Source organism: Balaenoptera borealis (genome assembly GCF_965194805.1).
Source record: "Balaenoptera borealis genome assembly, chromosome: 19".
Lineage (NCBI taxonomy): Eukaryota > Metazoa > Chordata > Mammalia > Artiodactyla > Balaenopteridae > Balaenoptera > Balaenoptera borealis.
The window spans coordinates 30,017,039-30,031,782 of NC_138878.1; the positions used below are offsets into that span (position 1 = coordinate 30,017,039).

The 14,744-nt window shown below is 36.9% G+C and overlaps 2 protein-coding genes across 5 annotated transcripts in view; one reads left to right on the plus strand and one right to left on the minus strand.

Moving 5' to 3' along the window:
* The window catches only part of RPGRIP1L (RPGRIP1 like), a 103,306-nt gene that overhangs the window by 47,017 nt on the left and 41,545 nt on the right, over window positions 1-14,744 (plus strand). For 3 of the 4 annotated variants that reach the window (XM_082366610.1, XM_082366611.1, XM_082366608.1), the window contains exons 15-21: window positions 314-766; window positions 3,576-3,727; window positions 7,886-8,264; window positions 11,472-11,659; window positions 11,775-11,855; window positions 13,159-13,260; window positions 13,695-13,857. In XM_082366610.1, coding sequence (XP_082222736.1) covers window positions 314-766; window positions 3,576-3,727; window positions 7,886-8,264; window positions 11,472-11,659; window positions 11,775-11,855; window positions 13,159-13,260; window positions 13,695-13,857 — 1,518 coding nt within the window. The remainder of the gene's footprint in view (window positions 1-313; window positions 767-3,575; window positions 3,728-7,885; window positions 8,265-11,471; window positions 11,660-11,774; window positions 11,856-13,158; window positions 13,261-13,694; window positions 13,858-14,744) is intronic. The other variant, XM_082366609.1, reaches the window with a different exon arrangement.
* Window positions 6,127-7,877, minus strand: HNRNPA1L3 (heterogeneous nuclear ribonucleoprotein A1 like 3). The gene is given in 2 exon segments (XM_082366680.1): window positions 6,127-7,031; window positions 7,035-7,877. Coding segments are annotated over 2 exon segments (1,008 nt in total). The 5' UTR covers window positions 7,476-7,877; the 3' UTR covers window positions 6,127-6,464.

The following is a 14,744-nucleotide window of genomic DNA, read 5'->3' on the forward strand; positions in this document are numbered from 1 at the left end:
AAGGAGCAGTGAAATCTAAATATTTACCTCAGCTGTTCATTCAAGGGCCTTTTTTTTTTTCTTTTTCTTTTTCTGTTTCTCTGGTATAGCCTGAATAACCCCTTAAGTGGTAATTTTTTTTAATAAGTGATGTCAAAATAAATGATGATTTCTTTATAATACAGCATCATTTACAGAAAAACAGTATAATCATAGAATTTAAGATTGAGACTATACACCAAAAGCACTCAGACTTCCTACCACTTCAAAAGCCAGTTTGTATCTTTATATGTCAATACTTTAAAACCTCGAAACTGTGTGTCTTCTCTTGCAGCCCAATTAAAGGATATTGCGTATGGCACCAAGCAGTACAAATTTAAACCAGAAATCATGCCAGATGACTCCGTTGATGAGTTTGATGAAACCATTCACTTAGAACGAGGCGAAAACCTACTTGAAATCCATATCAACAAAGTAACCTTTTCTTCTGAAGTTTTACAGGCATCTGGAGATAAAGAGCCTGTCACCTTCTGTACCTATGCTTTCTATGATTTTGAACTACAGACAACTCCCATAGTGCGGGGCCTTCACCCAGAATATAACTTTACTTCTCAATATCTCGTTCATGTTAATGACTTATTCTTACAATACATTCAGAAAAATACTATTACTCTTGAGGTCCACCAGGCTTACAGCACAGATTATGAAACAATCGCGGCATGTCAATTGAGATTCCATGAAATTCTAGAAAAAAGCGGTCGAATATTTTGCACAGCAAGTTTGGTTGGTGAGTACAATCTTACAAACTTTGGCTGTTTGAAGCACTGATTGGTTTATACATTAATATGGTGTTCCACATTAGTATCTTCTCTCTCAGATTCAAGGTGCCTTTAGCGTAAGGACAGCGTTATCTGATATAGCTGCCCACAGTTGATTGGACTCTCTTAAATGTCACTAATAATGTCAGTACAATGGCTATTAATTTTTTAAAGCTTATTAGTACAAATGTTTATTTACCATGTTGATATCCTTGTTTGATTAAACATTAATTGTAGTACATTTATCAAAGTTTTTTAAGGAGCTTATCATGTTATCACTGTTACTAAGCACTGGGAATACAGTGATCAGTGGTAAATAAGACAGAGCCCCTACCTTCATGTAGCTTACCTTCTAGAGGGGAAGATGGGCCATAAAACAAATAAACATATCATTAGATATGAAGAAAAATTATCAGGGCAAGAGGCTAAAGAGAGAGATGGAAGGTTGCTAATTCAGATAAGGGCTTCCCTACAGGGTGCCATTGGTAAAGACCTGAATAAAGATCCACGTCAGGATCCAGGGGAAGAATGTTTCCAGCAGAGGAAACAGCAAGTATTGTACAAAGGCCTGAGGGAGGAACAGACCTGCCATGTTGGAGGAACAGCAAGGAGGCCAGTGGCTAGAGCAGAGAAGAGATTAAAGCAATAGGCAGGGACCAGATCTCACTGTAGAGCCTTGTGGGTCATGGTGAGGTGTTTGGACTTTTTCTTCCTCTGAGTGATGCAAGTCATTGGGTGGTTTTGAGGAGAGAAGTAACGTGATCTCACATAGGTTTTAGAAAAATCGCCCTGGGTGCTGTGGGAAGAACAGTCTGTATGGGCCAAGCAAGAAGATAGGACCATTATCAGGCTATTGCATTAATCTGTGGAAAGATGTTGGTGGCTTGGATTACGACGGTAATGAAAGTAGTGATAAGAATTGGTTATATTCAGTGTCTATTTGATTAACTCTTCCTTGAAAACGTGCTCAACAATTGCATGTAGTGTAATGAGGGAAACAAAGGAGGCGAGAATTTCTGGTGTGAGCACCCGGGACAATGATGAGGCCATTTATCGAGACAGACCTGGGCAAGGAACAAATTTGAGGAAAAAAACTAAGAATTGTGTTTGAACAGGTTAAGACTGACCTGCCTATTAGACAGCCAAGTGGAAATGTCACCTAAGCAGTTGGATATACTAGTCTGAAGGTCAGAGATAGAAATATAAAAGCGGGATTCATTAGCATACAGAATATATTTTAAGCCTTGGGCCTATATAATTTCACATAGAGAGTGAGTATACATAAAGAAGAGAAGGTGACCAAGGACTGAGCCTTGGGAGACTCCAAAATTTAGAGTTCAGGAAGAAGAGGAAGAGCCAGCAAAGGAAACTGAGGAGTGGCCAGTGAGGTGGGAGACAAACCAAGAGTATACAGTATCCTAGAGGCCAAGTGAAGAAACCTTTTCAAGAAGGAAGGAGGGTGCATAATAGCCAGGTCATGGCAGCAACCTAAATGCCCATTGACAGACGAATGGATAAAGATGTGGCACATATGTGCAATGGAATACTACTCAGCCATAGAAAGGAACGAAATTGGGTCATTTGTAGAGACGTGGATGGACCTAGAGACTGTCCCACAGAGTGAAGTAAGTCAGAAAGAGAAAAACAAATATCGTAGATTAACGCATATATGGGGAATCTAGAAAAATGGTACAGATGAACCGGTTTGCAAGGCAGAAATAGAGACACAGATGTAGAGAACAAACGTGTGGACACCAAGGCGGGGTGGCGGGGGTGGGGGTGGTGGGATGAATTGGGAGATTGGGATTGACATGTATACACTGATGTGTATAAAATAGATAACTAATGAGAACCTGCTGTATAGAAAATAAGATAAAATTCAAAAAATAAATAAATTTTTAAAAAGGAAAACTTTTTTAAGTGACCAAGAAAAAAAGGAAGGAAGGTGACTCAGGTTCTGGGGAGGGATTTTATTTTATTGATTGCATAGGTGGTATAGTCACATGGTTCAGAAGAACTTGCCCTCAAAAAACTTAGTGTGGTGGAGAAGTAGACTGGTGAACTGCCAATTGTGCCAAAGCAGTCAGTGCCCTAATGAGGACATCTTTCTTCGTTTCTGCAAAGGAAGCATAGAGCTCTTAAGTCTCCTGGGAGCCCTAGAGGAAATCGTCACAGAGGAAGAGAAAGAGCTGCCTGAGTTAGAAGGCGTACTACAACTACAACCCCAGCAAGAGGGTGTACAGGGCAGACATGCGAGGGTATATTACATACGGTATAGATTTGACATAGCTATGGTGTTTTTCCCTATACTTACGGCACAGTAGGAAAATGGGAAGGTGCCAAAGATTTCTCGAAAGTTGAATTCATATTCCATTCATAATTTTGAGGTTTCGTTTTGTATCTGTCAGACTACATTGAGTGCAACTTGTTAAAAAAGAAAAAGCATCAGAAAGAATCCGTGGAGTATTTGACTCAATGTTTAGATTTTTCTTTATATTTTAGAAAGATTGAAATAGTATAAACCGGACTACCTCAAATGTAGTTTGACATAGTTTTTTAATAATATTTAACATACGGTGGAACTCGTACTTGCAGAAGTAACTTTATTTTCTTTATCTCCGTTATTTGCCAATCACACATCATTTGTGCAAGTCATATATTATTTTACTCAGTATAAAATTTATAGTTTTAATGTATAATACCATTGATGTATCTTTTACTGGTATATATTTTGATTTATGGGACTATTTTAACAGTGAGTTATGTATTGGTTTGTAGGAACTAAAGGAGACATCCCCAATTTTGGCACAGTGGAATACTGGTTCCGATTAAGAGTTCCCATGGATCAAGCAATTCGACTTTATCGAGAACGGGCAAAGGCTTTGGGATATATAACATCAAATTTTAAGGGGCCAGAGCAAATGCAATGGGTAAGCTTGTTTGACTTTACGACCCTTTTATGACACAGAAATTTTATAGTATTTCTTTATATTATCATGCTTTAAACCGAAATCATTTTCTTTCACAGCCATCAAGTGGCTTTTTTTAACTTTTTATTTTGAAATAATCATAGACTTACAGGAAGTAGCAAAAATAGTACAGAGGTCCCGTGTAGCCTTCACCCAGCTTCTCCCAATTATAATATTTTATGTAACTATAGTGTAGTATCAAAACCAGGAAATTGATATTGGTACAGTACTATTAACTAGGCTACAGACTTTATCCAGATTTTGTAAGTTTTTACATGCACTTATGTGCGCATGCATGTGCACGACTACGTGTGTGTGTGTGTGTGTGTGTGTGTGTGTGTGTGTGTGTGTGTGTGTAGGAAGAAGCAGAGTTCAATGCAGTTTTATCATGTGTATATAATCATGTAACTACCACCACAATCAAGATACAGAATTGCTCTTTTACCACAAAGGAACTCCCTTGTGCTATCCAGGACACTTTCGAAAAAGAGAATTGCAATACTATTATTACACATCAAGTGACTTTCATTACAATTTCTACTGTTAAGGAAATGGATAGCTATTATTGGACTTTCAGTTATTCTCCTTTTTTCCAACTGTTTCCAACTTCTTCCAAGCTGTTTCAGAAACTTTTAGGTTTCTGAAATGCAGAGTAAAATATAAAATGAATATTCTTTTCCTGAGAATTAGAAGTATGAATGCAATTCCTCAGAGCAGCATTTTCCAAACTATGTTTCATGGAGTCTTAATAGCCATATTTCCAAAAGAATTCCATGATCCAATAAGTGCAGAAAACACTGAATTGAGAAGCATTAAATAGGATCCTAGACTTTAGGGCTTCTCATGTATAACGTGAATCTCAAGAAGAAGCATAAAGTATACACTTATGTTAAGTAACAAACGGATAGAATATAGTAGAAACGTTTTGGAATGTCTGTTCAAGTCATGATTCTCTTTTTTCACTTGGACCTGCCCTCTTCTAATCCATGGGGCTGGGCCCCCAGTGGCCAGCTTTACGTTGGGTGATCCTGTTCTCTCCCACTCCACCCAATTATGAGTAATGATTCAGGAATATCCACCTGCCCCCAGCTGAGCGAATCAGATTCTGCTTTCTGAGATCAAGAGAAAGCAAGACTCTCCATGCCTGGAACATGTAAAGTTGGGAGCTGTGGGACAGCCATCTGCTACCATGTTAAATGGCAAAGGAAAGAAAATGGGACTGGAAAGAGAATAATGAGCAAGCGTACAGAGAAAAATGGAAACTAGAGGGAGAGTAAATTCCTGTAGTTTTCCAGTCCCGTTACCTTCCTTAGATACGACCACATTTCTGCTACACAGTTCTATGAAATAACCCTGTAGCCTTATATAAAAGTCTCTTTTCATTGTATTTGCTGGGTGGAATTAGTTTCCATAACTTTCAATTAAAAGAACCATGACTAATATCACATTGATTCCGAAACTTAAAGAATGGCACCCGTTTCCCAGAGATCATCCTTCTGGACTAGTATTCTTCAGAACACACTTTGGGAAACACTGTTATGGAAAAGGGAATTAGAGATAGAGAAACCACATGATTTATTAATTTTTGTGGTTTAAAGAGTTTTAGACTCCCAGTTTATGGGTTGAATGAGTCATTTACTGTTGGAATTTCAGCTTTTGTGGGTAGACTCGGCGGGGGGGAGAAACGGAGGGGGTACTTTGTAAATCCTTCCACTCAGTCTTCTATAGCCGGATGCAAATGAGCCCTGGGAAAGCAGTGTTGTGATTCCCTTCTCAGATTTCCCCTCTCCACACCACCAGATGTCTCCACCAAGGAGATTATGACTTCGGTTCTGTTTTCCTTCTCCAATAAACTTCTCTAGAATCAAAAGGTCCAGATGTTCAATCCAGATTCAAAAATGCAGTGAAAGAGGGGTCCCTATATGAAAGGTAGAGAATTATCTAACACCACAAGGCACTGCAACACTACATTCTTTGTCCCAGATCACATCAGCTATGGAAGGCTTAGCAGTTAGTCAATGCAGGTGTTTGCTAGAATACTTGTGCACTGACTGCCTGAGTAATAGTCCCAAAAAGGGCCATAGAGTAGTTTCTGACCCTGCCTGGCAACTCCCTTTGCTCATCTCTCTTCTGAAATGTCCTTCCAATCCAAGGTTTTACCCCTCCAAGTTTTATCTCTCACTCTGTTTTCTTGTTCCTTGGCCTCAGGTATCTGCTTCCCCAGATCACATTGGTTCAGGATGAGGGCCAACCCAAATATAACAAAATCAACTCTCTGGGTGGGTACCATCAAATTCATTGGTTTCTCACTTAAGAATGCGATATGATCAGAATAACTGGAATGGTTGAAGGAGTAGCTCTTTTTTTTTTTTTTTTTTTTAAAGACACATTTATTCAGCATCATGATCAGACTATTACATTTAGCAATCAACAGCATGGGTGCAAAAAAAAAAAAAAAATCTACATTAAAACCCTTTGTTGGAATGCTTTACACTTTCCACAGAACAGAAACTAAAAGAACCTGTTATACAATTAGTCACAAATACAGTCCCCGAGTTTTTTTGCCCATACACATGAGTATTGTCTAAAACATGTCTTCTTTGTAGCATCTAGGCCCTGCCACCACTGTGCTTGGCTGAGTTCACAAACCTGTTGTAGCCTGTAGCTTCGCTGTGACTTCTCTGGCTCTCCTCTCCTGCTAAGCTTTGTTTCCTGGCAGTAATGAAAACCTTCTGCCACTGCCATAGCTCCTGCTGCTGCTGGAACCACCATAGCTACCTTGGTTTTGTGGTTTGGCAAAGTATTGGCCTCCACCACCATAGAGGCCAGAACTTCTGCCTCCAAAGTTTCCTCCTTTCATGGGCCCAATATTTGAAGATTGATTGTTGTAATTGCCAAAATCATCGTAGCTTCCACCACCTCCAAAATTGCTTCCATCGTTACCAAATCCATTATAGCCATCCCCACTGCCACCATATCCACCACCACCGCAGCTGCCACCAAAGCCACCTCGACCACTGAAGTTTCCTCCACGACCAAAGTTGTCATTCCCACCAAAACCACCTCCGTGACCACCACCAAAGTTTCCAGAACCACTTCCACCTCTTTGGCTGGATGAAGCACTAGCCATCTCTTGCTTAGATAGGGCTTTCCTTACTTCACAGTTGTGGCCATTCACAGTGTGGTATTTCTGAATGACAATCTTGTCTACGGAGTCATGGTCATCAAAGGTTATGAAAGCAAAGCCTCTCTTTTTGCCACTGCCTCAGTCAGTCATGACTTCAATCACTTCAATTTTCCCGTACTGTTCAAAATAACCTCTTAGGTGATGTTCTTCCGTGTCTTCTTTAATGCCACCAACAAAAATCTTTTTCACAGTTAAGTGGGTACCAGGTCTTTGAGAATCTTCTCTTGAGACGGCCCTCTTTTGTTCCCCAACTCTCCCATCCACCTTGTGTGGCCTTGCGTTCATGGCTGCATCCACCTCCTCCACAGTGGCATACGTGACAAACCCGAAGCCTCTGGAGCGCCTGGTGTTTGGATCCCTCATTACCACACAATCTGTGAGCGCTCCCCATTGCTCAGAATGGCTCCTCAGACTCTCATCGGTTGTTTCAAAGCTCAAACCTCCGATGAAGAGCTTCCGCAGCTGTTCGGGCTCTTTGGGTGACTCTGACTTAGACATGACGGCAGTGGAGGGGGGAGACATCAACGATGCTTACCTGGCAGCGTCCACGGGCAGAAAGGAAGGAGTAGCTCTTAATAAAATTGTGAACTAGGGGACATTTGTCTTGGACCTAACGGCTCACTTTACCTGTTAATTATTAAATAGAATTAAAGAACATCAGATTAACTATTTTCTTGGCTTTATTTGGTTTTAACAGCAATCTCTACATGTATGCTCAGTCTTCTATATTTGCTGCTAATAGCATCCGTACATACGTTCTAGAGAATACTGGTTTTAAATAAGAGTCAAGAGTCTTTTACTGAGAAATTCACTTTGAAGTGAAAATCTGCAGCTTTTTGTCCATCTACAAAATTATTTTGTTTGGGGGTTGGCAGCTGTTGTTTACTTTTCACTGTATTATTACTATAATATAAATATGTATGTTTTTCCAGTTAAGTCAGCAAGCACCCAAAACTGCTCAGCTCGGTTCTACTGATTCCACAGATGGCAACTTAAATGAACTTCATGTTACAGTAAGATGCTGCAGCCACCTGCAGTCCCGAGCAAGCCACCTTCAGCCACACCCATATGTTGTGTACAAGTTTTCTGACTTTGCAGACCATGACACAGCCATCATTCCCAGTAGCAGTGATCCACAGTTTGATGATCATATGTGTTTCCCAGTGCCAATGACTATGGATTTGGATCGATACCTTAAGTCAGAGTCTCTGAGTTTTTATGTGTTTGATGATAGTGATACCCAGGAGGATATTTACATAGGAAAAGTCAATGTGCCTCTGATTTCATTGGCACATGACAGGTGTATTTCAGGTAAGCCTATTTCTTGAATCCATGAAATTGTTTAAAAAAGAAAACACCACCTAAATTATACCTCAGTGTTATGGATATGATCTGTTTGTAACAATCTTCCTAACCTTCTCAGATAATCTTAAACTTTGGGCCCATAATACTATATTGTTTTAGTTATTTTCTTAGTAGTTGTTCCAGGGATTGCAGTATGCACCTCAGCTTGCCACAGTCAAACTTAATGCTAATAACTCCATTAAAATTTAGAAAGTCTGCTCCAATATAATTCCATTCCCTCCCCCCTCCTTTGTGGTATTGTTGTCATATATATGTACATAATATGCCTGTATATGTTATAAACCCAACAGTACAATGTTATAATTATTGCTTTATATAACTTTGTCCTTTAAGAGAAGGGAGAATATATATAATTATAGGAGACTTTTATATTAACTTACGTATTTACCATCTCTGGTATTCTTTATTTCCAAATTTGGATTTGAGTTACTGTCTGGTGTCATTTTCTTACTCCAAATAGCTCTATTTCCTCCTCCTCTTTTGTGTTACTATTTCATATATTTTTTTATCTTTACAGGTTATAAGTCCAGGATTATAATTTTTTAATTATTGTTTTATACAGTTGTGTTTTAAATCAGTTAAGAGGAAAAACATATTTATACTGTGTTTTATAATTACCTATGTAATTACCTTTATTCACATCTGTTCCTCCATGTTGATTTGAGTAACCATCTGGTGTCACTTGCTTTTAGCCTGAAGAAACTCTTTTAATATGTCTTGTAAGTCAGGTCTGCTGGCAATGAATTCACTTAATCATTGTTATTTGGGAATGTCTTTATACTTTAGCTTTTATTTTCTGAAGGATAGTGTTGCTGGATATCATATTCTTAGTTGTCAGGTTTATTTTCTTTAACCACTTTGAGTACATCAGACAATTGATTCTGGCATCCGTTGTTTCTAATGAGAAATCATCTGTTAATCTTATTATGGTTCCCCTCTACATGATACAGTTTTCAAGTTTTTTTTTTTTTTTTTTTTTTTGGCTTTTGACAATTCAACTCTAATGTATTTAGGTGTGGATCCCTTTGTGCTTATTCTACTTGGAATCTTTTGAGCTTCTTTATGTGTAGGGTACTGTTATGCACCAAATTTGGGGAGTTTTCTGCCCTTACTTCTTCAGTTATTTTTTCTGCCCTTTCTTCCCCTTCTTACATTCCTGTTACACATATGTTCATATGTTTAATGGTGTCCTACAGGTCTCTGAGGCTCTGTTGATTTTTTTTCATTTTTTCTCTTCAGATTGGATAATCACTGTTGATCATACTTCAGGTTTATTGATTCTTTTTTCTGCAGCTCATATCTCCTACTCAGCCCCTCTGTTGAATTTTTTCATTTCAGTAATTATACTTTCTAACTCCAGAATTCCTTTTTAACTGTCTCTTTTTTTATTGAGATATAGTTCATATGTAATATTATATGTTATAGCTATACAACATAGTGATTTGTAATTTTTAAGGGTTATACTCCATTTATAGTTATTATAAAATATTGGCTATATTCCCTGTGTTGTACAATATATTCTAGTTCTCTTTTTTTATAATTTCTATCTCTTTATTATATTCTCTGTTTTATAAGTCATTGTCATCACACTTTCCTTTAATTCTTTAAATATGGTTTCTTTTAGCTCTTTGAACATATTTGTAATAGCTGCTCTGAGGTCTTTGTCTACTAAGTCTAACATCTGGATGCCCTCAGAAAGTATCTGTGGATGACATTTTGTCTCCTGTTTCTTTGCATATCTCATGAATTTTTGTTCTTGTTTAAAATTGGACATTTAGGACACTATATTGTAGTATCTCTAGATTGCAGCCCTCCACAGGGTTCCTGTTGCTGTTGTTGTTTGTTTGGTGACTCACCTGGACTACTTCTGTAGTCTTTTTCCCTCACTATAGCCACTGATGTCTCTGCTAAATTTTTGTTTGCTTGTTTTATTCTTGTTTTAGTTTTAAGCCTGAACATAGTTTAATGGTCAGCCAGTGGTTGTTGAGAGTTGTGTTTAAACAACTTGAGCTGGCAGGCTTCCACCCTTTGCCTATGGATCAGTGTATGGCTTGGGTAATGCATTCAAAGTTCAGACAGTCTACAAGTCTCACATTCAGCCAGGGACAAGTAGCGTACTAGTGTCTTTTCTGACTCCCACTGTCTTTACTGAGGTTCAGTAGATTTTCTTAAATAAATGCTTCTTAATTTGTTGTACACCTTTGATCAGTTTCCAGAGTTCTTAAATGATTATTTCTGTTCATTTTATCCAGTGTTATCATTGCTTTTTGTGGAATATATTTACTGATCTCTTCACTCAGCCATTCTGTAAGTCTCACCTGTGCCTGTAGTAGAAGTTTCTCACCTCCCTATATTCCACCTATATCCTTTTTGCTACCTAAAGTCTAGAGTTGTTTAGTTTTTTCTTTCCTAGCCAGCCATTAAAAGAAGGGTCAAACACTTGAGAACCAAGTAATGGATACCCATAAACAAAAGTTATGCTTGAAATATAGGTTTGTTTTTTTCACGTCAGGGATTTTCATACTGAAAACTCTAGTATAATGATTAAAATTTGTGACTCAATATTATGTATTCAGCTAGGTGATACTTTTTGTTACTGCTATATGTTTTGGGTGGTTTGTTTATTTTATGGACATTTTTTGCTGTGCTACTATTAATTTGGAATAATTTAACAAATCCCAGTAAAATGTATTTAAAATTAGAATTATGTAGTAATATAAAGACTCCTTAGGATACATAAATTATTTGAAATTTTGAAGTTTTAATATATTTTTCTACAGACACACAAGAATATCAAGTCAAAATGAAGCTTGTTATCTGAGCTATAACCCAGATAATATCTTAGTGGAAGGCTAAGAATTCTGAAGAATCTCTGAATTAAATTTCAGTGAATTAAAATATTTATAAGTCAATTATCTCATCTTTGAATCAGTATTATCTCTGAGGCCTTAACTTCTGAAAGCAGTCTGCTTGAGAGATGAACCTATCATAGATCTTTTTGTCTTATTTTATTCTCTCAAGTCATTTGGCTTGTGAGTAAAAGCCAGACTTATTTTTAATAAGTTGTGGGTAGTTCTTTTTGCTCTTCTTTAATTTTTGTGGTAATAAAACTTCACTCTAGCATTAATTAAAATTCTTTTTGTAATTTGACAGGAATATTTGAGTTAACAGATCATAAAAAGCATCCTGCAGGAAGCATCCATGTTATATTGAAATGGAAATTTGCTTACCTTCCACCAAGTGGATCCATAACAACTGAAGACTTAGGGAATTTCATACACAAAGAAGAGTCTGAAGTTGTTCAAAGACTACCTCCAACATCCTCTGTTAGCACGCTAGTAGTGAGTAACAGTGACTTTGAATTTCCTATAAAAGTAAATAACCACATAAAAGAGAAAAAAAAAAATCTGAAAGCTATGTTCATCATTCTCAGTTTGACATATTGGTTTATCTTAGGCACCAACACCTAAGCCAAGACGTTTAACACCTAAAGATAAGAAGGTATCTTTTGTGGATATCACACCACATCAGCGTTCTGTAAGTAGTAAACACTCAAAATACTAATTTTTTTTTCCCATAACAAATATTCGGAATAAATGATATAGTATACCCTCCCTGATTTAAATGGAAACAGATAAATAAAATACTTCTTCTTCCCTTAAAATGTTACCTGTGTAATTTGGCACTGTATGTAAGTGTTAAATGTTCTTGCTCTTTGATCTGAACCCTCCTTTGGCCCCATACCTCTCTCCAGATACTGCCCAAATCCTCTGCCCCCATTTACCATAAAGCAAAACAGAACAAAACTCTTCAAAAAGTTGTCTTAATTCCATCTTCCTTTCCTCATACTGTTCCTTGCTCACACTAGTAAAACTTTTCCTCCTTAAAGCCACTCTTGCTAAGGTCACAATGACTTTCACTTTGCCACTTTTCACAGTGGCCAATTCTCAGTCTCCATCTTAATATCTCAGTAACTTTTGACACAGTGGAATACTTGCTCCTTTTACTCTTGGCCTCTGGGATACCATGCCTTCCTAGTTTTCCTCCAATTTAGCCAGTTATTCTTCTCATTCTCCTGGACCATAACTCTAAATGTTGAAGTACCTCAGCAGTCAAACTTCAGACCTAAACCTCTTCTCTTCTCAATCTGTATCTAAGTAAAGAGATCTTATCCAAAAAAACAAACAAGCAAATGAACAAACATAACAAAACAGAAACAGAGTTACAGATAGAAAGAACAAATGTGGTCGCCAGAGGAGAGAGGGGTAGGGGGGGAGAAACAAATAGATGAAAGAGGAAAGGAGATACAAACTTCCAGTTGTAAAATAAATGGGTCACAGGTATGAAATGTACAATGTGAGGAATATAGTCAGTAACTATGTGGTATCTTTGTATGGTGACATATCATAACTAGACTTATTGTAGTGATCATTTTGAAATGTAAAGAAATAGAGAATCACTGTGTTATGTAACAGGAACTAACATAGTGTTGTAAGTCAATTATACTTCAAAACCAAACAAACTCATAGAAAAAGAGATCTGATTTCTGGTTACCAGAAGCAGGGGATGGGGGAGGGACAATTGGATGAAGGTGATCAAAAGGTACAGACTTCCCGTTATAAGATAAATAAGTACTAAGGATGTACTAGGGATGTCATGTCCAACATGATAAGTATAATTAACACTACTATATTTTATATATGAAAATCATTAAGAGAGTAAATCCTAAGTGTGCATGTGCGTGTGTGTGTGTGTGTGTGTGTGAAAAAGTCTTATCATGATTTGGGATTTAATAATAAATACAAAATAACATACATGCATGTTTTCACATTAATGTAAGGAGAACTGTACTCCTCCTGAAGATACAAAGGAAATTTCACCAGAAGTGGAACATACGCCAGAAATAGAAATTAATATGCCAACTGTTTCACATATTCCTGAGGTATGTGTTTGTATTAAAATTATCTTGAAAGGTTTATTTTTTAAAGACTTTGTCTTTGCATTGACATGGATCAAGAAATCATATTGTTGATCCTATTTTTATACATGACTTCCTTGGAATAGAAATGTCAAAAATAAGACAAGTATAACAGTTACAATTAAGCAGACATTAGTAGGTAGTAAATACATATGTGAATTAAAGTATAATGTAAAATTCATTTTGAGATTAATGCTTTTTTATTCTTAGTTTATAATCACATTTTAATTTATCTGCATATTTTCATTCATACAGCTTCAGTGATTATTTTCTAATGACTCATATATATAGTGCATGTAGTGCATATTTACGTGCTTAATTATCATTCAAGTGCTTCAGCAAGAATGCTATAAATGTGATCTAAGCAATAATATATCAGCGTGCTTTTATTTCTTCAGGTTTCTCAGGAAAGCAGTGTAGATAAGGTAAAAGAGAATACAGAGAAAGTGCAACAAGGAAAAGATGATGATGTGTCTTTACTCTCTGAGGGTCAGCTTGCAGAACGAACTTTGACTTCTTCTGAAGATGAAACAGAAATAACTGAAGAACTGGAACCAGAAGGTGACTTTCTTTTTTAAATTAACATTATTTCCTTAACTCTGTTTTATTTAATCTGTTAGAGTGTGCATGCCTCATAGAACATCTTCATTTAACAGTGACTGTACTTCCTGACAGCTGTTTCTTGACAGAAATGATGGGATATATAGGTCAGTCTAGTCAGCTGTGGTCAGGTGGAATTGTTGCATATCTTCTTATTTCAACTTGGAGCACCACAACAGAATGCAAGTATTGTGGCTGACCATGTTCCCAGTTTATATTTTAAGTGACTTTATAGCCTCTTTGGGTTCAGTACTATTATCTGGGTTATTCTAGAGGACTTCACTTTTTAAAAATTAAAACTAAGAACTCAGACCTATAAAAGACAACTTGCATCATGATTTAATTTATATAAACATCTAGAAAAGGCAAACAGATTAATCTGTTGTGACAGAAAGCATTTAAGTGGTTACCTAGGGAAGGACGAACGGGAATAGAAAGGTGCAGAAGGAAAGAGATTACAAGGGGGCATGAGGAAATTTTGGGGGGTGATAGATATGTTCACTATCTTAATTGTGGTGGTGGTTTCACAGAGTCACATATTTGTCAAAATATATAGTTTCAGAATGTAAATACAGATTTTGTACTTTAAATTTGTGTGGTTTATTTTATGTCAGTTTACTGCAACAAAGCTGTAAAACCTTTAAAAATGTTTTTAAATAGTAGGAATAACTTGATTTTTACACAGTAGTATTGGTTAGACTGTTAGACATTATTACCATGTTCTTCTCTTTAAAAAATTTTTTTTTTAATTTTGTACTAGAACAAGCTACATTCTTATTTCCTTTGTTTCTGCTAAAACTAAACCTGGAATTTTTCAGTCATTTTTTTCTCTTTTCTAAAATGTAATA